A 25,413-nucleotide genomic window follows, 5' to 3' on the forward strand; every position below is an offset into this window, starting at 1 on the left:
CAGATGTTCTACCTGATTTTACTTCACAGTAATTCGCAAATCCTTATAGCGAGCGCAGCGAGGCGGCGCGAAGCGCCGCTCGCGTAGCGAGCTCCATAGACAACGTGTACGAACGGAGGAAATTCGAGTTGAAATCTGCACATTGTTCAAAGAAAATTTTATGAGGCCACGTGAAAACGTTCTACTATCCCAGTGATCCTTTGCGGTGCATAGCAACATGGTGGAACAGAGAGTGTTTCTACGGAAAATTCTTACCTCTACATCGCATACATCATTTTCATTTAACAATAAAAAAAATCCTTCTAAAAACATTACAGTAAACAACACATAAGCTTACGTAAAAAAAACTGAACTTTTGCTGACATATGACGTCATATCCTTCTCCGAATTTGTCCGACAATTTACGAAAACTGTCGAGCGCAAAAGAATGTTAACTATGACGTCACAAAGATCTCGCGTTTTAATTTCCCGCGATACATTTAGAGGTGGATCAAGCATATGTACTGGATCATGTAGGAAGTACTCAGTATCAGTGTTAACGGTGACTCTTTGGCTGATTAGTTTTGTTTTGATGATTTTTTTTTTTGCTTAGTAAATACACATGCAAGTTCCATGCTAAATTTATTGTCATATTGATCCAATCATATATGCATACGTTAGGTAGGTGACAAAAAATTAATAAGAAAGAAAAGTCTAATCATTATTAGATCTACGTGCAGCCACGTCATTTTGTAATGAATAGATAAATGAAAAAAATTAAACTATTAAAATATCTACCGGTACATGTATTTGTTATATAGTTGCATATGTGGTCAAATAATATTGGATATCACACACTAAGAAAGGGGTGAGGGCATATGTCTACAACGTTTATATAGCGTACAAAAATTAAAAAAGATTTAAAACAAAATTAATGTCACTGAGGAAAATAATTAAAACACGGGTTACAACAAGGAACAAAATGAGAAATAACAAACAAAATTTATTTTTACTGATTTTAATGATCATTATTAAAAGGTAAAGAAAAGATAAAACATAAGTGTATCTACATAAAAAAACGGTGTTGTGTTTATCAAAATATTTTAATACAATGTAAGTCTGTTTAACATTTTATTAATGCTCAGTGGTAGTTTGTTTAAGTGTATAAGACTAGGAAGGGGCCATTGGAATAAAAGTTTGATAATTTCGGGTTCCTTGCGGTGGTAAAAGTTTTCGAGACAAAGCCAAAGTTTTTTGGTTAGGGCAAGTCCACGGGTTGCATTTAACAATGATGACAGATGTGTGGTTCCCTCTGCGCTCGCCCCAACGGTCACACCGTAAAACATATTATCCGTTATGATAGCAAACCGTCGCATTGCGCGTCCATTGTTTACTTGCCTTGACTGACTGTCTATTATGACGTCACCTTGTTTTGGAGTCGCGAAGAGTTATTTACGTCATCGTTTACGAATCAACAAATCAGAGGCGATTATTTGAAATAGAGGGAATGTTCTCTAGATATTATTCCTAGCTGGTCAATATCAAAAAAATATTGACCGGTCAATATTTTTCGGACGAGCTAATATTACAGTTATTGACTATTTGTCTATATAGAGTTATATAGTGAGAATATACTACTGAATATAACAATGGTATATCATCAACGTTAGAAGCATATATTGGTATATCATCAACGTTAGAAGCATATATTGGTATAATGTCAACGTTAGCAGCCTATATTGGTATATAGTCAACGTTAGCAGCCAATATTGGTATATCGTCATGATCAACGTTAACAGTCTATATTGGTATATCGTCAACGTTAGCAGCCTATATTGGTATATCGTCAACGTTAGCAGCCTTTATTGGTATATCGTCAACGTTTGCAGCAAACTGTTTCTGTTTAAGGGGGCTCGGCGGTCGTGGCCATTTTTAGACGAACCAATCTCCTCTAGAAGAAGAACTTACAAAGACACTGAAAAGTGAAAGTATTGTTCGATGGCTGACAGAACTAGACAAAAATAATGAAGACTTTAAACAAACAATTGATAGATTTTACTGGCAAAATATAATCTTAAATGTACGTTACACCTGTACACTCCAGTATTCCTATTTGTGATTATATCGACAACCATCATTGTTAGAAAGCAGATGCAGCTATTAAAAAAACTACTAGTACATTGATAACATAATATATAAAGTATAAAATGTCAAAAAAGGCTCTAGTTGCCATAGAAATAATTTCTACCATGCATACATTTGAATAAAAGCGATCGCTATTAACTGAAACTCGTTAAAATTGACCAACTTGTAGCTACTATTGATATTTATGCTTAAGGGCTATGTTATTTCTACAGATGGCATTGCAGAGCTCAGACTCATCCAACTCTGGGATCTCATGAACGTTTGTTCTTTGAATATTCCAGCGATGTACCGAATGAACGTGATCAAACCAGCGGTACATCCAGCACCCTTACAGGCCCGCAGCAAAAACCGGATCACACCAGATCCCTGCTCAATGGCGGTCCTAGACAACCTAAAGGTATCCAGTAGTTTGTAATTCCTCTCCGCCTTGTCTTTAAAATCAATCTGCAGAAGTCTCAGATCGCGGTCCGGGATGCCCAGATTCCTCCCCAAAGAAATCCATTCCTCTCCTATGAATTCAGACATTCTTTGCAGGTAGTGGTCACAAAGTACGCCTGCGAAAAAAGAAGAAGGTCTCTATTGCGGTTTCTATTGCAAGTCATATAGATAATTTAAGGGAACGATAATATCATTGGAAAAGTTAATATACATTGTAGCTGACAGCGAATAGCGAAGGGAACGATTATATCATTTGAAGAATTAATATACCTGGTACATTGTACTAATAACAGTTTCCCCAATTTTTCAAAGTGAGTTGCAAACGAAATCAAGACGTTAAAACCAAGTGGTAATGTATATACTGCTATCAGATACAAGTGCGTTGTTGAAGTGATGGATAGAATATCTCGAACAGTGACAGATGCACCAAAGAACTGCGTCGTTTCTCAACGAAAGAAAAAAATCTTGATTTTTGTTCAACTGAATTTAAGGTTCAATTGAGCTTTTTCTGACCACCTGGTGTCTGTCTGTCTTTTTGTTAACCTGACATTATATTACATCTTCAATTTCTTCTTTTGATCTATTAATTTTTTTAAAATTAATCTCGCCAAAAATATCATATTGATAATTTTTTTTAGGTATAGAGTTTGTGGTTGTAGAAATATATGACCAAATTCCTTAAAAGTGAACATTTTTAAAAATTTGAAATCATGACGTTATTAATTTTTGTCATAATAAAGATAAATACCATATACCTAATGATACACAAGGTTGTATTATAATAGGGTATTTATTTTTATTATGACAAAACTTTATAACGTCAGTTGTCTGTGAATGGAATAAAAAAAAAGTCTTTGCAAGACATATCTGTACCAGTAAAAAAAAAAAGCCAGTAAGAAAAATAGAAGGACATGGGAATGGAAAACACCAAGTGAAGTTGGAGTGGGGTGGATAATGCTAGTTGTTTGCTTTGAAAATTACCTGAATCGGAATAAATTAATGAGAAATCTTTGACGTCAGCCTGTATGTCAGGTTCAAATCCCAGGGCATCAATTAGCAATATAGCCTGTTGTGAAATATATAACTCAGATCTAAAACAATAATCTTCAAAAATTTCTGAAAGGCCGTTAAATTGAAACTATACATTAGACGAACTGAAAATGATGACTTGTAGAGTTGAAAGAAAGTGCAATTCACTGCTTTTGGAAAGCTTTTTGACATTGAACAAAATAAAAAATGATTTTCACTTTTCTATAACAGGTAAATAAGACACATACTTTATTTTCAAACTTAAGACGCTGCCTTGCCCAGTTGATAATAAACATCTCGCACCTCGCTGCGTCATCTTTACCGCGGCAAACTCTGCGAACCTTGACGTACAGGCGCCTGCGCAAAGCTTCGTCTTCCACCAAAGAGGATGCAAACTGTAGAACACTGTCTCTTCCAAGAGCACTTAACCGGAAACCAATGTACTTTGCAAGGGCGATCACTGTAAAGAATATATCATATCCATACGAGCATACCGCAAATCGGATTCAAGATTTTAAATCTAAATATGCACATCACTATTTATACTATCATTAACTCATTTAAGAAATAAACAGCAATCCGGAATATGAAGTTGGTTGGTCACGTGATCAAATCCTGTGAAATAAACATAAAAATGTCTTGAGTTATAAGAAATACCTTGAACATGTAACATCCGGAATGGAGTTCGATCGATGTATGGAGCCGCTGACTACAAAAAAAAATCAAAGAGGCTTAATCCTATCACATAAACATCAATAAAGAAAAAATCCCCATTAAATCAAACTACATGAATGGCCATACCTTTGGAAGCGTGACCTTGATGCAGCCAGATCTAGGAGGTCTCTGTTTGACGGCACCCACATTGTAGCAGAGGTCTCCGGAAAACAAAGGTTCCTGGGATTGGGCTCGCTCGTCAACCAGAAACAAATCCCCAACAAACTGGGCCGTATCGAGGTAAGAAAAATAGTACATCCTTAGTATCCCATCCTCCCCGATATCTACCAAACCAAGGTTGAGGTCAAATGTGATCTCCAAGGATTCGCCGTCACACATGCCGAACTGTATGTCTTCTTCCCAACCGTAGGTGTAGCCATTGTCCTCCAAGTGCTTGATTCTGGAGGCGGCGGTCTCTGAGCGAACACACTGTATGGTGATCTTCTCCGGTTGTTTGGAGTGTTGTCTACAGATCAACGAGGTACGAGTTCCGCTGACGTCATTTGATAAGACGTCACCAAAAGCACAAAGATCTCGCTTCATCATTTGTCCAGAAAGATGTAAAACGATGATCCTGAAAATTAAGAACAATCGAGACCCACAGTATCAGTAGAATACAATGCATTTGTTTATCAATTTTACAGTATCTAGCATGCAAAAAGTTAAATCAAACACAACAATTTCATATTATTCATGATTTTATGCTTTTAAAATCATTGTTTATCGTATTTTTAAGTAAACTCATGATTTAAGAGCAGTGTCGTTTTTACTGATATTCTCTTCCCCCGGGAGGTAAGACAAGGACGAAATCTTCGGGCCTTTCTGATATTGTGACAGGGTTGGATGGCACCCATGGACCATCATTTTTCCTTACAAGAGTCTTTATTTCCGGGTTTCCTGATTAGATGAAAATAACAGGTGTTGTATGATAAAACTATACTAATAACACACTTCAATTTTTTTTCTTCGGTATACTTGTAATGAACTGTACATTTTAAACTTTACTTTACCTGTGCGTGCACGGGTTGACATTGCATAAGATATCGGACATTTAAGAAATAGATACATCGACACCCGTATTGTTGACATTTACATAACCAAGCTTTAAACCTACAATAATGCTATTAATTTCACTACACTCTGCTTAATTAGTTAGAATCTAACTGTGTCTCGGGACAGGCCTTCACCACAGTTAAAATGCCTTCCATATACCCGTTATGTAGCAAAAAATTGTAGAATAGCTCCGAAACGATTTTGGAGAAAATTAATGAAGCTGCATTGAAAATAACAATAAAATTATTTATAACAAACCATTTTGAGGCTGTAAATACCTTCCATCTAAAATTCAATTCATATTAAAGAAGAATTCAACACCTTTTCCCCAACGTTCACGTATTTTCTTTGCTGCAGAGACAATACACGGAACGCATTCGTTTTTTACTCGCTTCAAATTTACACACCACGTTGACATTCGGAACTTTCGGGATTTTTCTTATTAAATGCACTGAGCTATCTCCCGTATTTTCTTTGATGAACAGAAAATACAGCAAATTTTCAATGAAAATTTACACGTATTTGAATCATCGTTTTTTAGTTTATTTATGCAAATGTGATATTGTGGAAACATAAACTAAAGAGCCTCCGGTGAATTTAATGCGCATGCGCAAGTTTGTAGATTAAAAAAAAATCCTAATGATTTCCGGATTTCTTAAAAGAATTTTCGTTGATTATTAATTAGTGAAGCTTGATGTGGAAAAAATAAAAACAAATTGGTAATCTTCCAGCACCAATGGTATTTGGAATATATAAAACAAGAGACAGTACTCTTCCTATTTCTCGGTATTAAAGCCCAAAAATTCGAGTCTATTATTTTTATATTGTAGTACAGATTTCAGTGCAATCAATGCGATGAAATTACCACCTTGCAGGGTATTTCCAGTTGTGGATTTCAGTTCCTTTGCGATTTTATCGACGGTTTCGGCGAATATTTTTTCTAGATAGGAGTGTTTTGATTCTCGAAGACAGACAACAAAACCATTTATGTCCTCTTTATTCCATTGTTCTATTTCTCTCAATAACAGGCGAGCCTTATCTCCCATTGACTCTTCATTCTGCAATATGGTTATACATGTAATTGCTGAAATCCAATAGCTGACATGTAATAAATTAAGTGATTTTTTTGTCTTTGTTTAACCATTTAAACCGATTATCCAATACCTCTATTTTTTGGCGGAAATTCACAGAATCTATTTTGGACTGAAAATAAAAGGAGAAATTACAACTTACATGTATTTTATCTTCAATGTTCATTTTTTTTTTATCAATTAAACCACTTTGTTTTGGCACTAACATATTGTTTTAAACTTACTCGGGACTTGGCTGGGATTCTTCTTTCTTCCAATTTTTCGAGGAGTTTTTCTACATCAAGATCATTAACCAGACGCCTCCAGCATCGGCGCAACGCCTCTTTTTCAGGCGACCGGAAGTCGTCGGATTCACTGTTTTCTGTTTAAAAAAAATTTCATCTCAATTCCTTGGTTGTAAGACCAAAAATGTACATGTGTACGTACCGCTCAATTTTACAAAGTGATGTTTGTAATTATTGTAAAGAATTGATTTGCAAAAATGACAACTCGAGTCAACATGAAAAGTAATATTTGAGGGTTATATTTATTATGTGTCAACATAACGGATAGTGAAAAGTGTATATAAATAAGTTTTACACACCGATTCTCAAAAGATCATAGAACACAACGGATAAATCGTCTTCTGTGGCCTCATCACAAACAATGTGTAACCTCGCGTCCACACTGCTCACGTGCATAAATTCAGAGTTATCTATCTTGTATGCTTCAAGTCTTTCTATGGATACCTCTTCTGTCTGCATTTGCAATAGATTAAGTCGTATTTGCTAAAGAATTTTTTCTTTTTATCAGTTAAATAAAAAAAAAGCCACGGTGAAAATTACTATAACAGAATAAAACAGCCAATATGTTTAAAAAAACACGCACGTTAATAATTTGTTTTAATAGTATCCGCGCATGCTATATTTATAATAATGAAGAAATTTTCAAAAAATGAAAATTTAATTTATTTTAATTTTTTCTTACCGAGAAAGAGATACAAGTCTCGCCGCCGAACGTGACAGGCGAGACGAGAATTGTCATGTTTCTGTCGTTTTCTGGCTCAATAGCAATACCTTCCTTGGGAACGCTGCAGTGAATTTGATTTTCTTTTGCCACCACTATCAGACCAAATGGGTCCTTTTCATGAACCTCAATCCCACTTAATTTTACTCCCTATTATACGAAGAGAGGTGAATTTTTATAATTTCTTTAAAACATCAAACTTATTGATGGTGTATTAAGTCACATGTGAAAGGAACATTAAGTAATGTCAATATTTACAAGTATAATAAAATTAGGAAATCTACCGGAAGTGATGTAAGATTAGAGATGTTCTTTGGTGTCACATCCGCCCACTGGCCTTGTGGTGATCGAGTTCTAATCACGTGTTGCAGTGTTTTAGACGGTTGTTGGTATGGTACAAAGACGAAACATTCTCCCTGGTTTTATAAAAAAAATACATAGTATAATGTAATTAACAAGCACACAAAGGATAAAAACCAAAAAAAGACAAAGTACAAACAACTTTGTTTCGACTAGACATGCAATGCTTCCAAAAATCAATATTGTTTTTCAAATTTGCCCCTACCATATCGACTGGTTCTCGAAGAAATTTCACAGTAACAAAGTATGACAGCAGTTTTTCGTATTTGTTCTTCAAACAAGCTCTGAGGTCGTTTGGATTCTTTGAAACGGAACACATGATATCGCTCTGTCTCAGCATCTCACGTTTGACAATTACAGCACACATAACTTCCTCTTCCTCGCTGTCCGAGTGTTTGATTGGCCGATAATACCTGAAACAGAAAACGAGCTATTTGTTACCAAATATATATATTGAAGCTACTTACAAAAGTGTCGATGACAGTAACATTCTGTCTTGCATAAACTATTCAAAATGTCATATACATTGCGATTTAATAATACAAAGTGCTATGAATTGAATATATCTTTCGATGATTACACAAATGTGTCCCAGTCTTCAGCAGGGAACGGGTTGTCTGGCTCCTGGTCGGGGTGCTCCTGTAGCTCGTTTAACATCAACGTTTCTATATCTTCGTTCTTATGATCATTTCTTCTGTCTTCGCCATAATCATCGCCATTCATATTTGCGTAATGGGTAACCTCTTCACCATCACCATCATTTATATTCACGTCGTGGATATCTTGGAGTCTATCCTCTTTGTTTTCATCGCTCTCAGTGTTTTCCAACGCGTTCTCGTCTTCAGATACATCCCCGTTCCCAGTGACGTCGTCGTTTTCCTCATCGTCTTTTTCAGATCCACCATCCAGTCTTTTTTCCTCCGTTGACATCAGTGATTCAGTTGAGCCCTGAGGTTTTTCGGTATCATTTGAATCGTTGTCGATCTCCTGTGTAAGGGTTTCCTCACCCTTGCCATCATTGGTGTCGCTTTCATTCTTTTTGTCTTCTGCTAAGATCTCAATGTTTGCCCTGTCGTCTATCTCATTATGTTTCTCGTCAGTGCCATCAGATGTTTCAGATTTATCTTCATCATAAAACAACAAATGACAAACAAATGACATTAAATTAAGACTATTGTATGTTGTCGAATTTTTTTTACTTTAAAAGCAATGTTTTCATGCAATTGAATTAAATTCTGTTAATACGTTTCTATTTGCTTTTAAGTTGCCAATACAAAAATCTTTGAAAACCACAACAACAAAAAATCTTACAAAAACAACTACACCTCTCGTACCTAGTTTTCCCGCATCATTCTCCTCTTCTTTTCCAGCGTCATCTTTTCCATCCTCCTCTTTCGTATCCCCATCCCCGTTTTCCACTTCATCCTTTTTACTTTCCTCGAGTTGATCGGTTGTCTCTTCCTCAATCACCTTTTCCGCCCACTTCTGGATGAAATCTTCCAGCTTTTCCACGGCAACCGTGTTCACCATGATGTCATCATCCACCTTGTCCAGGATCTCTCTCGTCTGCTTTATGGATTTCTTGATGTCCAGGTTCAGCTTGATCTGGACCTGACGATCTAAGAGACACTTGGCTTCTCCGAATTCAAACCGGAACTCATCGCTATAGGTGGCGCAGTGGAGAGAAATATATCAGGTTTGTTACAAGTATAGGGAAAAATAATGGAAATTTTAACCAATTTGAAAGTCTATGATTCATTAAACACGAACTTTTATAGTATTTTGCAAAAATCTAACATAAAATGATTGAACAAAATATAAGAATTCTTCGATCATATTTAGCTTGTAAACCATTATGAGGTTTTCACCTTTTCAAACTGCTAAGATCTTCCTTCCCATTTAAACTCAACGTTTCTCCATCTGCAACGAACGACGTACATGTAAGTCAGTCATATATCATCTACATGCTATCAGTACTTTCCTTGTCAAAATTCAAACTTTTTAGTAAAAGAACGTCTCACCAATGAATAAACCCCTGCTGGTAATCCCGACGACTTGTTCCGCCATTTTGATGTTCAGCTTCCGGAGTATCTCCTTGAAGTCTTTGAGTTCGTCCCTCAGCTGGAGCAGGTAGTGGGAGGCTGTTGTGATGATCAGCTTGGCCTCGTTTCCTGCCTTTTTGATCAGCTGTTTGTAGTGGTCATTCATCCAGTCTTCTGTCTCAACCTCCAGGATTTCTAGAAGGTTCAATTTACATTCTCGAAAAGATTCCAAAGAATGCGCATCCATCTTGATACGTTGTTCAGTTACTAGTTTTTCTCATAATGTTCTGCAAATAATCGTTAAACGGGCACCATTGAATTTTCTTCTGTTGATTTAATTGTGGCCGATTTTTGTGTACAAATATAAATTACAATAAATTTCAGGAATAGAATTCATTGAATATTTCGATGAAAATAATCATTGAAACTCACCATGAATTGCTTTCCACCATGTTTGAATGAAACTTGATTTTGTTTTAAACTTATCGAAATGAGATTACCAAAGAGATAATGAAATGCTATACTACAGGTGTTCAGTGATATATTATGTAGATCTCGTGATCCAAGACGGTAAGTCACTGGACTTTTTAAAGATCGAAATGTATTGTGTATACAATGTATAGCCTAATATTTCATTAGGTCCCCTTAACCAAAAAAAAAATTGCCAAAAAAAGAAGAAAAAGAATGGAATGTTTTTACAGTAACAATAATGGTAATCTTCTAGTAGGCTAAAGAAAAATATCTTTACAGATATTAATATATTGAAACTCACATGTACGAACACAATTAAAATTCTTGCCACCATTTGCAAATAAGAAAAAAAATGAATCTGCTCGTAAAACAAATCGAAATGAGGGGAAAATGAATTTGATGCATCTATTGCAATTTACTTGATATACATAATTATCTACAATGTATATGCATAGAATAACCCCATTAACTTTAAAAGAATTTTAAAAGCTTTCCTAAAATGAATGACTAAATGTCAGATGTACGCTGTGAAAGTTACATTTCAGTGACGGCGACATAGGGACTAGATTAATTAGTATTATTCGAAAGAACACTTATCCACCAGCCTTATAATAATGAATTTTGCTAAAATTTTAATGGAATGTTGATATATATCGGACACCCTATATAAATGTTTCAGAACTGTACATGTTCGGAAATAAGCGAAATGAAGTCACCATAGAACTGGTGAAAGACAATACTTCAATCGAATCACGACACATTATCCAAAATTAGTGATCCGAGGTGGTGGGTTATCTAGTTCACTGGACATTTATAATTCCATATATAGAGTGTTCCATAATATCGGGTTCCATTTAAATGTCATTAATCACTGATCATAGATGATATTTCCGCGTACCAACGTTTCATATGCAAAAGTTTTCATTATAAAAAGACAATTTGATGCATGAAAACCAATCCCTCCGGCAAAATAACTTTTTTGTGAAAATTCGTTACTTTACTGTAGTTGTACTGCACCAGTGTCGTTCTGTACTCAGTAACACGGCTCTCTTCTGCTTAGGTTGGAATATGAAGTTCTAAACCATAAATCTTTATCCAATAGTGAAAGGGATTCAAGAACCATAAATAAAAAAGGACAAAATTAATTTTTTTTCTTTTAATTGAAACTGACAGAATATAACATACATAGTAAAGCATCAAGTTAACATTCGTTGGTTGACAAATACTGTCTCGGACAGCAAGAGACATTTCACGACAGCGAAATAATCCATAAACAAAAAACCTCAATGGACCAGCCATATCAATATTCCTACGCATTAAAGTCCTCTCGTCGCTGTATCACAATACGACAGGCGGTGGGCCACAGACAACACAAAATAGGTCCAAAATATCACAAAATTCAGCCACATCATAACTCACATTCACACTTTGATAGCGATCTTAAATTTAAAACATAATCTGAGAAGGTATCAGTGAAATAAATATAAATACTCAAGGGAACAACTCCACAGTGTAAATGTCTCTTGGTTTTCCTTTTCGAAAAATTAAAAATGTTTGTTGTATCATTTTTACAACATATATTCTCTAAAGAAAAGTAACAATTGACAATTATAATATTGTAACTTCTCATGAGATTTCATACACATGGCGAGACAGATTCTGGTGCTTTAAATACAAACAGCTCTTGCAAAAGGGGAGATAACCCGTCTCAAAAACACATTCACCATGTCAACTTTGGCAAGAAATAGGACGCATAGTTCAAAGTGCTCCAGTGTTGATGGTGTCTGGGACATCTTGGTTCTGTGTCTCATCTTCTAGAGACTGTTCATTTTCCTCCCTCGGAGAATCGTCTTCCTGACTAGGATTTCCATTCCGCGCAAGCGTCTTGACGTATTTCAAAAGGGAGGAAACGGAAGCCGCCATTTCGTTGATATTGAATTCATTCGCTTTGATCTGGTTTAACATTTCGTATCGAAAACTAGATATATCCTGTTTAATTTCTTCAAAATCGTCTGAATAATAAAATAAAGGTTCATTTTAGCTTCTTCTACTAATAGAATATGATAATATGTAAATAAATAAATATTTTATGGTCGTTTCAATTAGATATATTTTTTGCGTACCTTCTGTAACTTCTGCTTCGCGCTGTATATCGAATATATAGCGCTGTATAATAGTCTGTATCACTTTCTGAAATAAATAAAGAAAAAATGACTTTACATTGAAAGCATTTTCATTTTTTCATTTTTTTTTTTGAGTGACAAATGTCTAATGATAAATGGATGGCATGTAACAATATAAGACTTGGAATTCCAGTTCGACACTTCATTTTTTGGGGAAAAATATACTAGGAATGATATACGACTGCATTAAAATAAAAAGCTGCGCACAATCATGCGCACTAATATTATACTCTCCCTTCTATGCATGTAATCAAGTGACAAACGGGAGACTCCTTTCCTTTAAGTATAGTGATGTCTGGATGAAAAATGAGAATTTTCATTAGTAACTGTTTGACACCTAACCCTATACAACCCGGTAGTCAAGTGACTAACGGTAGACACCTATAATTTACCTTGTAGTCTAATGGCTCCATTATGATACTTTGGCTCCTTCTCCTCATGTCCATATCCTCTGGACTCAGGGTGGACTCGTACATTTCTATTGTGGCGATATCCACACTGCGGCACCCATGCTCCTGCTAAAGAAATACATGTGAATATTTAGCTCTTGATCGAAGTGAAACTATTACCCATATAGTGTTCATGCAGCTGATTGAAACGTCAAAACAGACTGAATGACCATAAAATACAAATGATTTTCCAGGGAGTGAAATTCACAAAAGACATCACGCACTGCTGAAGACGTCCCGTTGGTATTGGAATGATCCGGGTCTATCTTACTTCCGGAGACCTCGTCAGGGGTTTCCCTGACGTCATCAGCACTTTTACAGCAACAGCAGACCTTGATGATTTTGTTGACCAGTGCCCGAGGTCCCCCCAGAATGTTGAGGGGCACGGGAAGGGTGCATCCCTCTCCTATGTACTCCATGTATAGCAGGCTTCGTGAAAATTTCCACTCACAATCTGCGTCTTCCTGTATATTACATACAAGGCCTTCATCGTTTGATAATAACTATTATTCACGAAAGATTTGAATAAGTTAGTTTGAATTCAGAACTTTCATTTATAGCCGTAGAGGCTAAAATCGTGAACGTTTTAGAAACGTTATAAATTGTTTAACAAACTACCTCAAATTAATCATTTCACAAGTATGAGCATTTTGGTCCTTAGAATAGAGACTGGGCGATATTTTTTATCTTTTGGGTATTTAAGGTCTACATGTTCAACCTCGAACAAATAATAGCACCACAGTATCCATATCCAGTTCATAAAGATATAAAATGGTATGGTATAAACTAGATTCTAGTAAGCCCCTCACCGCAATATTTTGAAACGATCTGGTCATCACAGCTATGAACATGTTGATAAGTACAGTCACAGTCACAATATTGAACACGCCGTATATGATGTAGCCTATGTCCTCAGTAAAATTGTTCTGGTACTCTCCCAAGGATAAAACATCAGTGTCCCCTCGGCCAAATATGGACCAAAACACAGTCCGAAAGGTGACCAGCACGCTGGAAAGGACCAGAATTTCAATTCAATAGCAGTAAGTGAAATTTAATGAAATTTAAGATATCAGTTTCTGATGTGGCAACAAAAGAAGCTTTTATTTGCAACATGGTTTCCTTAAGGAACAATGCACAATGGTGACCAAAATTCAAAATATTCAGATTCAACATTTATCTCCTCTATGCTTAGGAAACTGATGACTATGTCAATGTAGAGAAAATAGCGAGGAACTTACGTCCCAAAATATTTTTCTGCCTTGAATTGGAATTCGTGGTCCGTGATTTCGATGTCGTCATGCACGCTGTAGTACCAGTAGAGGTTGTGTAGCCCCACCATGAAGGAACCAATCACAACGATGAACAGCAACATAAACTTCAGAATGTCCTGGAAATATAGAAGGTCACCATATATTGGACTCAGCGTCTGTTGTCGTGCACTATATATGTGATAATCGTGATTTATTGTGTAGCAAAATTTATGGTTTAATCTTGAATCTTTTTTCTAAAATTAGATGCAAAAAGATTGGAAATATAAGCAGTTATTGTAGCATTTTTATCTTCTTCATTGTCACAAATGTTGACCTTTGTTCAGAAACTGTCACGATTCAGCCAGTATTAGCTGTGAAGTATATTAACTTTAATTCAATCGGATTACGGGCACTTTATGTTCTGCAAAAATAAATGAAAATCACGCGTACCTTCACCATTCGACCTAAAGTGATCTGTAGAGGACCAAGGGCTTCATTGGCAGGTAACAGGTAGGAGACACGTGAAAAGCTCAGGATGTTGGCAACGGCAAATAAGGCCTCGGCAGCATTGATGGGGTCAAAAGGTTGCCAGTAAAACCTATCTGTAAAGTAGAAGAGTGGTTGCAATAGAGGCTAAAACACAAAAATAACACTGACACAGTTTTGTTTTAACTTTGTCTTGTTATTTATGAATGTACATGTGGACGTGTGTACCTGCATTTAGCCAGTAGAACTGCCATTCCAGAAAAAAATACTGGGCAGGATCTGTTAGATTGACATTCAAGATGTACTTCAAAGCAAACTGGCCCTGTTCAGTAGTGAAAAGAGAAGATGGCTTCAAAAATGGATAAATGTATAATAGATAATGTTAATAGCATCTGATGAATTAGCTTTCCTCTGAAATTAAAAAATGTAATCTTAATTCCGAAAAGTGAAGTCCTTTGCGAACCTTGATCATCACCATGTATCGCAACGTATATGAGGCAAAATATAGGCAAAGAAGGGCGGAATCCATTAAGTTATACCATGACTCTGTGTAACTCTCTATTCCAAGAAGGTAGATTTGGTTACACTCCTGGCAGGCAAAACCTAGAAAATATTGTAAATATTATATCAGTCAGCGACAGCTAGAATTTATCTATGTACTGAAGTTTTCAGCAGTAAAAATTAGCCTTCTTTTGTCATAAATCATTTAATATTTTTTAACACTCTAATTGCCCACACAATTTACGATGCTTCATTGCGACACAATCCGCGTTTAATATACACGTGTACTTGTACTTATATTTGTACTTATCTTATGTGTTATATTCTGTATTATATACAGTGATCAAACAGTACAATTTGAATCGAAATTTCAGAAGAGGTTCTAAGAGATTTTTATACAATCAGCGAAGCAATAGACGCCCATTTATCATAATTACCAAAGACCCATATGGATATAAGAAATTCTGTGATGGACGGGAAAAGAGGTCTCATTGGGAAATCGTCTCCCATGAAGGTGCCATTGGTGAAAGACTTGAATGAGCTGTAGACTCTGTGTAGGTCCTGGTGCTGGGTTCTGAGTGAGTTGGTGCTAGAGGTGGTCTGAGAGGACTCGGCCGTGGAGATGATGATCAGCACCAGGAAGGAGATGAAAGACAGCATCTGGCAGATGAACTTGATGCACGGGTACTTCAAGATGTGTATCATCTAAAAATAAAATAGCACGGCTAACGCCAAAGAACATAACTATTTTTTTCTCGCCATAAATGAGAATCCTTCTTACTTTCTGTACTTAACTACTCCCACCGTTATAACTCGCACAAAGCAGTTAGGAAGCGTTTAAATTTTTATAATTCCTTTTTGATTGGTCATATAATTTGATTAACAGTACGAAACTACATGTATCTTATATTCGACCAACATATTCAATAGATGGAAGAACCACTATGTACATTTCAATAGATGGAAGAGCCAGTATTTACATTTCTTAATCTTTAGTTAACTTACTGATTTTTAGACGGGGTCACGTGACCCCGTATATTGGTTTACTGTTAGCCGAAGTCTCAAATCGGAAGGCACGCGTAGAACCCATGAATTGAGTCTACGAGTAAGAAAATAGTGCAGAAAATTTTCATGCACTTCAGTAAATATGTATTATATGGCATTATTATATTATTCCAACTTGTGGATTTTCCCTTGGATCACAAAATTGAATAAATCTAATGATTAAAATTATCTACTTTGATATAGTTGTTTGATATTCCCGGTTAGTAGTAATTTTTTAAAAAATTTCCTTGGGGTCTTATTTTATATAGTATACCGTTGTGTCAATTTTCTACAATTATGAAGGCCTGTATTGAGTGAAATTTAGACAAAGTATCAGACAATTGCAAAAAAGCCGAATTAACATAGATTGTAACAACTTATTCAAATAAATTTTGAAAGCATATTCGAGGAAATCCAGGACAATAACAAATGCAAACTTTCAAGACCCCGTCTTTCAGTACTCTCAGTACTTTGATTTAAAACTAGTTTTAACCCGATTCGCTACATGTATGTGTATATGTATATGAAAGAAGTTTATTTCTCGAAACTTTTATCTTCACAAGTTTGCGAAGATGTAAAACAAACGCAAAATGCTTCATTTAAAGGCAATAAACCGTCTACACTCTGCAATGAGTGGCGCAATTAATTTTAGTTTGATCTTTGGAAAATTGTTTGTCTAATGATGATTTCTTTATCTTTATTTTGCGGGGGATGAGTAATAGGAAATTGAAAGGTATATTATGCTGTGGAAGAAATGTAAGGGTGCATTTTTTTAACGGGGAGAATAGGTATCGGGTGGAAAAATTTCGTTTTGTTATTTTTAAACAGGTCTCAGTATTACATCATGAATATTGATTGGTCCGCTAGAGTTAGTGATAGAATGCGTTCTGTTTTCCACAGACTAGTATTCATCTTACAAATGAATTTTTAATAAGAACCTTTGACATTTTTGAGTGTACACAAAGACTTCATAACTACGTAATGTTTTAAATATCTGGACCACACGTTTGTGAACACTGTTGGAAATACTGATTTTCAGCTATATTTGATATGAAATATTATATCGTCTAAACAATCTGTGGCTTTATTTAAGCAAACCAATTTTTAAATTTTTAAAATGTATTCAAAGGACTATATATGATAAGGGCCTAAAATGGCCCCCTAAAATGAACATCATCATTTTACTATCATTCTTTGTTTTCTTAGTACAGATATATATGTGATGTGTTTACATAATATTCATTTTGGTTCAAGTGCCCACAATTTAGAAATATGACATTGTAAAGACAACATTTTCCCGCCATTTTTGCATTTTTAGCGTAAAGCAGCTTGTTTTCAAGCAGTTTTTTCCTTCCGAAAACATAGAGCGCATTCTTGAACAAATAAAATATTTTAATCAGAGATGTATCTAGCCAAGACTAATAAGTGACACAAACATTTTCCTTGTTCAAGCATGCGCTCTATATTTCCCATTCGTAAATAGATAAGAAAAATGTCTATTTTTGGCTGATTTTGATTGAATTATAGAAATGGCGTCACTTCTGACGTCATGTACTGCCAATGAGTGCAAATAAATCAAATAAATAGATGAAAAATATATTGTATATCAACTCTTCTAAAAAATTAGTTAACATTTTATTGTACCCAAAACACTTTAAAAATGGCGAATTATGGGGGCCAAATTTAACTCTTATCATATACAGTTCTTTGTATTCATTTTCAAATATAAAAAATCCAGCAGTATCAATTTTGCTTTACATTACTGTACTATCTTAGCATGACAGGAATACCAAAACCAGGGAAAAAGTTACAAAACAAAAGGCCTATGGGCCACTTCGCTCATCTAATCAATTTTTGAAGCCCTTTATTTTTTTTTCTTTCATATCCGTAGAAATTTAAACTCAAACGATTGATGTTGCACATGAAAAAATATACAGTTTTTCAAATGGTAATTTCAAAAATAGGAGCAATGATCACCAAAAGATTTCAACAGCCTTTTATAAACAACTTTACACCCTTAATATTAGGCTATGTCATCGATCCTGGGTTCCCGACTTACAAAATTGAAAGTTTAAACAATGTGCATATTTTTAAATACATATAATTACATGTATAAGGGTCACGATGTAAGGTGGTTAATCTAATAAGTACTTTAATTATTCGATAATTGACAAAAAAATATAAACCGTAAAAGTCAGAACAACTGACCTTTGGATCATGAATTTCATATATTTTGAATTTGCATCTTTGCTTCTTTGACGATGAACTTATTTTGTTTTAAAAATTTCCATTTAAACAAGTTTATAAATTTAAAAAGTGTGGCTTTAGAGGAGGGGATATTATGAATTCACACTTTGTGTTCTCTTTACTCATTGTTGCTACTAAATTTGTTCGAAGATTGGTTGTGACGTTAAGAGACGAAGCCGATTATTTCAAACGCTTGTGACCGACACAACACAACGAAGGAATTTGAAGTAAACGGACAAACAGGTAAAACTCTAGTTTCAGGCATACTTTGCCAAAGGCTTCTAAGTTTTCTGTGTTTTAGAGTACGATTCGTATAATAGTAAAGAATGTTGTTTTGCCTCGGACTAGAATGTCGCGACGTCATTGGATGAAACGCGTCACGTGGCTGCCTTACAAATTTCTTTAAAAGGCAAGCGTCAAAATTTATAGCGCAACATGGCGGACGTAACGTTATTTGAACTGATTTTCAACACAAACGTTTGTTTATATATCAAACTTTAGGTCCTCGACAAAACAAAACACTTATTAGGTTTGTTACTGACTGTTTAAAGAAATTTGTGGGGTCGGTAAAGTCCATAGAAGGCTCGGCTCCGCCTCGCCTTCTATGGACTTTACCGACCCCACAAATTTCTTTAAACAGTCAGTAACAAACCTAATAAGTAATATTGTTGTACATGCCTGAGAATGAGAAAAATAAATTACAAGTCATTATACGAAAAATTAATTACGTCGTATTTGCCTTTTTTTTTTTAGACAAGTAGTCAAGTGTACGAATGTAATCATAAGGAAAGATGAAAAAAGGGACACTCAGTTGGAGTTCATGGCTGTTAGAAATGACAATCACGAGTGATGTAGTTAGGAAGATAGATTAAAACAGTTTAAGTTTTAGATTATTGGTTGGATTTTTTTGTCGTTGCCATTTATATAATATGTAGTTAGTTATTTCAAATGTACAGTTATATAATCATACAATCAGCGGGCATTTGTTTCTACAGGTGAAGCGTGTACACATCATTTGAAAATAACCGATCAAAGCTATTTTCTGAAATTCTACCACCTTTTATTTGAATTAGTAGTTTGTTATCTAATGGCCGCCAGTCAGCATCTCAGAGCGTGATCACCACTTTGCTTGGGTGTCGTATCGGGTTACTGAACGTAATAACCAAGGACAAACACAACGACGGAGAGTGATCACTTGACACATCCACACACAGAGTCGGGGATGGTCATCTAGAGATTATACGATCTAACTTGATGATACTTCTACACAAGGTACAGCTTTTCTGGCCAAATGGTTGAGAAATCTTTTTTTAAATACCAACAATTTTTCACTACTTTAAACTATCTCCCTTATAACGAGAGCGCGACCCTTCATTTGAAGAAACTTGAATACTTTTCACCAGATAATGCTTTCGGCAAAGTTTGGTTGAAATACTCAGTGGGTTTTAGGAAAGACGAATAGGGATACATAAACAAGAGGCCCATGGGCCACATCGCTCACCTGAGGAACAATAGGTATGATAAAATCAGCTTAATGGAGTCATAATACAAACTATCTGGACAATGTACAATAATACATGTAGATCCTGTATAAATAAAATCCATTTTCCCCTGGATATTCTTATGTTTATAATCATTAGTCCCCTTTCTAACAGGATGATTTTATAGTCATATCATATGTTGAGTATTGCAGTTCTCAAAAAGATCCTTAACAATAGTTTATATATCGGATATAAACGTACATCAAACTCTGAACCTTCTCGTGAGGCCAAAGAATTGTCCTGGGGCCAAAGTCTTAATAATTATAAAGAATCATCTGGCTGATTAGTTTCTGAGAAGATTTTTAAAGATTTACCCTATATATTCCTTTGTTAAACTTTGACCCCCCATTGTGGCCCCACCTTACCCCTGAGGATCATGATTTTCACAACCTTGAATCTACACAACCTGAGGATGCTTTCACACAAGTTTCAGCTTTCCTGGCTGATTAGTTTTTGAGAAGAAGATTTTTAAATATTTACTCTGTTTATTCCTATGTAAAACATCGACCTCTCATTGTGGCCCAAACCTATCCCCAGGGGTCATGATTTTCACAAATTTGAATCTACATTACTTGAGGATGCTTCCACACAAGTGCCAGCTTTCCTGGCTAATTAGTTTCTGAGAAGAAGATTTTTAAAGATTTACTCTATATAATCATATGTTAAACTTCGATCCCCCATTGTGGCCCCAACCTTCCCCCGGGGGTCATGATTTTCACAACTTTGAATTTACACTACCTGAGGATGCATCCACACAAGTTTCAGCTTTGCCGGCTGATTTGTTTCGGAGAAGCAGATTTTTAAAGATATACTGTATATATTCCTATGTAAAACTTCGATCCCCCATTGTGGCCCCACCCTACCCCAGGGGGTCATGATTTTCATAACTATGAATCTACACTACCTGAGGATGCATCCACACAAGTGTCAGCTTTCCTGACTGATTAGTTTCTGAGAAGAAGATTTTTAAAGATATACTGTATATATTCCTATGTAAAACTTCGACCCCCCCCCCATTGTGGCCCCACCCTCAGGTGAGCTAAAAAGATTAAGTTTACAATACAATAAGTTGTTAAAGTTGGTTTCTGGAAGAACAGACTTTGAACATTTTCTTAATAAATATTGACAACTTTTTTACTTTTTTCATCTTTAGTTTTTAAGATCTGTGTACAAACATAGAATTGTGAGCAAATCTTTGTATCTTGCTTATAATTCGAAGCTTAACACTCAAATATGGTTAGTAAATAGAAATTGTAAACAATTAAACACAAGAAACATGCACTATAACAAATAAAGAACACAATTTATTTTATCGAAATGAATCATATATATATACATGTATATACCTACATATTTCCGTCAGCGATATCAAACTCTATTTAAACTGAATAAACTCGAGAAAATGTCGAGCATCTCAACAAAATCTATTGCATTAATCTACCATTACGCAAAAGAAAATGCCGAATTACCGATAGAAGGAATTGTATTTCAGTACCCCTACATCAGATTTTGCTTAATTTGCGCAGGTAAACAGTTAACTGTTTGATTTACCGAAGTATCTGTTTGAATTGATACGTAAAAATCACGAAATACCTGTAGACGATAGTTTCCAGGTTTAAAAGCGTAAATAATGAAACGAAACGAAAATCCGAACAAGCTAACACCAACACACTTGTTTGATCCTTGTTGGAACAATTAGAAAATTAATTAATAAACGGGAAATGCACTTTAGTACGTTGTTAATGCATCAGATTTTATCATTTTCGCAGGTAAACATTTACCGAAGTCTATGTTCCAAATACAAGGCGATTGTTTCCCAAGTTAAAAAGCAAAATGAAACGAAAAAATGAAAACAAGCTAAAACCAACATCACAAGTGAAAATGACAACGCGTTGAAATATTTAACCTCAATTTACTTCACAATAATCGGCACCAATGTTATTTCCATGTTTCATAGATTATATTCGCACGTGAACTATTGCACAACAAACTGCCAGCTTCAAACAAAGAACCTCGTTTTCGAGATGCGGTAGACTGGCGATGCCTGTCATAAGACCAGTCTATCGCAATGAATTGCCAGTCTACGGCATATGGAATAACGAGCCATTCTTTATAAGTATTTTCGCAATTATCTCAAATTTGGAACAGAAATCGCCTATAATTTTTGCAATTTATATTTTCCTTTCCCTAAGGATGATTTATGCTAAATTACGTTAAGATTAACTCGGTAGTTCTTGAGAAGAAGATTTTTAAAAATGCACCCCCCTTTTTCTACAGTTTCAAGGTTTTCTCCGCTTTGAATACAGATCGGACGTTTATTTCTGCAATTTATATTCGCCCTCCCATAAGGATGCTTTGTGCCAAATTTGGTTGAAATTGGATAAGCGGTTTTAGAGAAGAAGTTCAAAATGTAAAAAGTTTACAGACGGACAGACGGACAGACGGACGGACAGACGGACGGACGGACGGACGACGGACAAAATGTGATCAGAATAGCTCACTTGAGCTTTCAGCTCAGGTGAGCTAAAAATTGTTTTTTTCTCGTAATTTCAAGAACAGATCTCATTATTTTCTCGTTATTACGAGATCTTTTCTCGTAATAACAAGATAAAAATATTTTTTATGTGGCCCTATTCGTCTTTCGTAGGATTTGGAGAAGAAAATAATAATGTGAAAAATTTACGACGACAACGACGCCGACAGATAACAGACAAATTTTGATCAGAAAAGCTCATTTGAGCGTTTGGCACAGGCGAGCTAAAACTATTATAAAAGATTTCATTATGACACTATGAGAAAGACATGATTTCCTATTGTATGTAAAAATAAACGTTTAACATGTTGGAAAACGATGTACATGTAGTTAAAATATTGTAAAACAGCAATTTTATTCTGAGGTATACTAGTTACTGAAAAATATTGGAATTGTTGTTTACGAATAGCTGTATTTGTATGTTTTTTCGAATTTTTTATAGTTTTATCCATTTAATGGATACTTCAGGCACTTTGCGATATGCAAGGTACCCGAATAAGAATAAAAACGTGTCGCTCTTTTCAACCTTTTCAGTTTGTTTCCCTACTTAGGAAAAACACTGTCCATTTGTAACAGACCAGGTGCTTTTTGATTATATTCTAGTTGTAAAGTGATGTCAAATGTCGTTTGTGTATGGGTTAAAGAACGATGCAATCCAATATAGTGTCAGTTATCAGAAACAATAGCGTTCACAGACTTATGAAAGAAATGCAGTTCGCACCTTAGTCTGAAAACAATTGTAATCTTAATACCCTACACACAATTCATTTACTTAAAATCATAAAAGTGTGCTACTTATGTCAATCTGACCGGAAAAACCCATACCAGGCTTTGAAAGAATAAGTTTCCCTTGAAAACTGATCTCTTTGATTCTATCTTTTATAATTTGCAGATTCGTCATCTTCCAATGAACAAAACAAATCTTATTAGTAAGGCAATAGAGAAGCCTTTTTCATTTATTTTTTCCCCCACAAAATTTTTATGTTTTTATATTGACACTGGTGAAAAGGATGTTGAAAATAGCTTAAACGACCCCTTAAAATGACGAAAGTACATTTGTATATTTTTTTGTTATCTCGACCCTTGCCATGGTGTTTTGATTGTGATACTCATGAATTAGGAATGATATATTACAAGCAAACTTTTGTAAATTCCAATGATAAATCTAAAGATCCTGACCTTCCACTTTGGAAAGACGAGGTATACAAGGACGAGGAAGGGATAGGACAAGATAAACAGGATAAACATCAGGATCCGCTTAGGCCAGCTGGCCCTCTCTAGGGACCCCATCCCGTAGTACCAGGACTTCATCAGCTTTTGTTGGCAGCTAGGGTGGGCCACAAACTAAAAGTAAATCAATCTAGTTCAACGAAAAAACTTTAGGCTTCATGTAAAATAATAAGATTATTTGGTCCAATTGTATATCATAGTTTATGGATGTTGTAAAACAGTTCCTTCCTTTCTTATTTGACGATGCACAAAACGTTTTCTTCATTGGGAAGAATTAACAAAAAAAATCGGACAAAAAGCTTTAATCTTTAAAAACAGGCAAATTTATATCAATCTGCGCTATTTCCTAACAATCAGAACACTGTGTATAGTTCAACCTTTTTCAGATGATACCTTTTTCTCTTTATAAAAAAGCGCAAGCTTAAATCTCGCTAAACTCTCGAAGTGGTTGAAGCGTGGTTTTCCCGCCTTATTTAGAATTATCTCCAATTCCTGTTGCGTGCGGACACGGTCCAGTAGTTTCACGGTGTACTCACTTAGTTGCTCTGCAAGATCCTTATACTCTTTCTACAAAACCAAATGATTAAAAAATATAATTGTATAAAACGAATTAGGTATTATATTGGATCTACTTTCTTTCAAGTCTAAGTAAATTTATATTGGAATATCCAATGTTACACGTATTTTTTAATGTTAGCAATTCTTTATGTGCAAAACAAGTAAAGAATTAAATATAAATAAATTACTGATTGTTTTATACCAATAATCATAATCTTGGTGTTTGACAGATTAGCATAGAATGCATGTCCCCTGAGTTTGTGACTTCACTTCGAAAACCACCGAGACACCACAGAGTCTTGATTACTTTAACCAAATACATGTACAGCATTATAATCAAATGAATTCGGTCTAATTGAAGGGAGGAAGTTTGTGTATAATTCTTGCTTTATTAAAACTAAAATCAATGCCCCTTTTTGGTTAATTTCTAAAAATTTGAAAAAAACCCCACATTTCCTGACTCCAAATTAAGTCAAACAGAACTCTAACTACGCATTATTTCTTGAAAGCCTTGACATTGACATGTAATAAACAGTCCGTACAGCATCAGTATCAATATAACATCCTTTCTGAAAAATCGTTTGTTCAGAATGCATAGCTACAGGTACCTAAATACTTCAGTTAAAAGACAACTGAAATAGGGAAGAGAGATTGCGAAAATTCTGATAAAGTATGCCAGCCGCTAATTAATTAAGGTCTTCCGTTTCCAACGGAAAACCTTATTGTTTTCGTTAGGTTTCTTTTGACTTATTATTTTTCTTGTTTTTTTTCCTGCACCAAATTTTTTAAAACCGAATATTTCAAAAACGATTCGACGGATTTTCTCGAAAATTTTACAGATAGAAGACAGTAACTATAGCTATGCATACGTATCTTTTCAAATATGACGTCACTTCCGTTCGTCAACGTCGTTAAGTTTACTTTTTTTAAAAATTCATTTTGTCCAGCGAATATTAAAATAATGGTTGAAGATAGAAACTTGAACTTTTCGGCGATGATAGATCTATCTTTGGAAGGATGCCCTTAGGTTAAATGGTTAACGTCCGTCACTTCTGGTCGTCACC

General features: G+C 35.2%; 2 protein-coding genes across 8 annotated transcripts in view; both read right to left on the reverse strand.

Annotated features, from left to right (window-relative positions):
- Nucleotides 1–1,787: 1,787 nt before the first annotated feature.
- LOC105329104 (uncharacterized) lies at nucleotides 1,788–10,409 on the reverse strand. The gene is made up of 18 exons (XM_034443481.2): nucleotides 10,289–10,409; nucleotides 9,836–10,143; nucleotides 9,683–9,734; nucleotides 9,149–9,477; nucleotides 8,395–8,938; nucleotides 8,020–8,227; nucleotides 7,739–7,870; nucleotides 7,416–7,604; nucleotides 7,033–7,186; nucleotides 6,674–6,810; nucleotides 6,523–6,561; nucleotides 6,227–6,416; nucleotides 5,076–5,202; nucleotides 4,393–4,879; nucleotides 4,249–4,300; nucleotides 3,840–4,051; nucleotides 3,544–3,628; nucleotides 1,788–2,678 (listed from the first exon to the last, which is right to left on the reverse strand). Exons 2-18 carry the CDS (start codon nucleotides 10,101–10,103, stop codon nucleotides 2,320–2,322), a joined length of 3,564 nt encoding a protein of 1,187 aa, XP_034299372.2. The 5' UTR covers nucleotides 10,104–10,143; nucleotides 10,289–10,409; the 3' UTR covers nucleotides 1,788–2,319.
- Nucleotides 10,410–11,479: 1,070 nt separating this feature from the next.
- Nucleotides 11,480–25,413, reverse strand: part of LOC105329068 (short transient receptor potential channel 7) — a 90,495-nt gene continuing 76,561 nt past the window's right edge. For 3 of the 7 annotated variants that reach the window (XM_066079886.1, XM_066079887.1, XM_066079888.1), the window contains 12 exons: nucleotides 24,185–24,358; nucleotides 23,741–23,905; nucleotides 15,634–15,901; nucleotides 15,159–15,298; nucleotides 14,924–15,017; nucleotides 14,660–14,811; nucleotides 14,198–14,346; nucleotides 13,769–13,967; nucleotides 13,184–13,423; nucleotides 12,903–13,028; nucleotides 12,451–12,517; nucleotides 11,480–12,339 (listed from right to left, as the gene is read on the reverse strand). In XM_066079886.1, coding sequence (XP_065935958.1) covers nucleotides 12,086–12,339; nucleotides 12,451–12,517; nucleotides 12,903–13,028; nucleotides 13,184–13,423; nucleotides 13,769–13,967; nucleotides 14,198–14,346; nucleotides 14,660–14,811; nucleotides 14,924–15,017; nucleotides 15,159–15,298; nucleotides 15,634–15,901; nucleotides 23,741–23,905; nucleotides 24,185–24,358 — 2,028 coding nt within the window. In that variant the 3' untranslated portion in view covers nucleotides 11,480–12,085. The remainder of the gene's footprint in view (nucleotides 12,340–12,450; nucleotides 12,518–12,902; nucleotides 13,029–13,183; nucleotides 13,424–13,768; nucleotides 13,968–14,197; nucleotides 14,347–14,659; nucleotides 14,812–14,923; nucleotides 15,018–15,158; nucleotides 15,299–15,633; nucleotides 15,902–23,740; nucleotides 23,906–24,184; nucleotides 24,359–25,413) is intronic. The other 4 variants (XM_034443482.2, XM_066079889.1, XM_066079890.1 and 1 more) reach the window with 2 other exon arrangements.

The sequence above is a fragment of the Magallana gigas genome, chromosome 3, assembly GCF_963853765.1.
Source record: "Magallana gigas chromosome 3, xbMagGiga1.1, whole genome shotgun sequence".
NCBI classification, from domain to species: domain Eukaryota; kingdom Metazoa; phylum Mollusca; class Bivalvia; order Ostreida; family Ostreidae; genus Magallana; species Magallana gigas.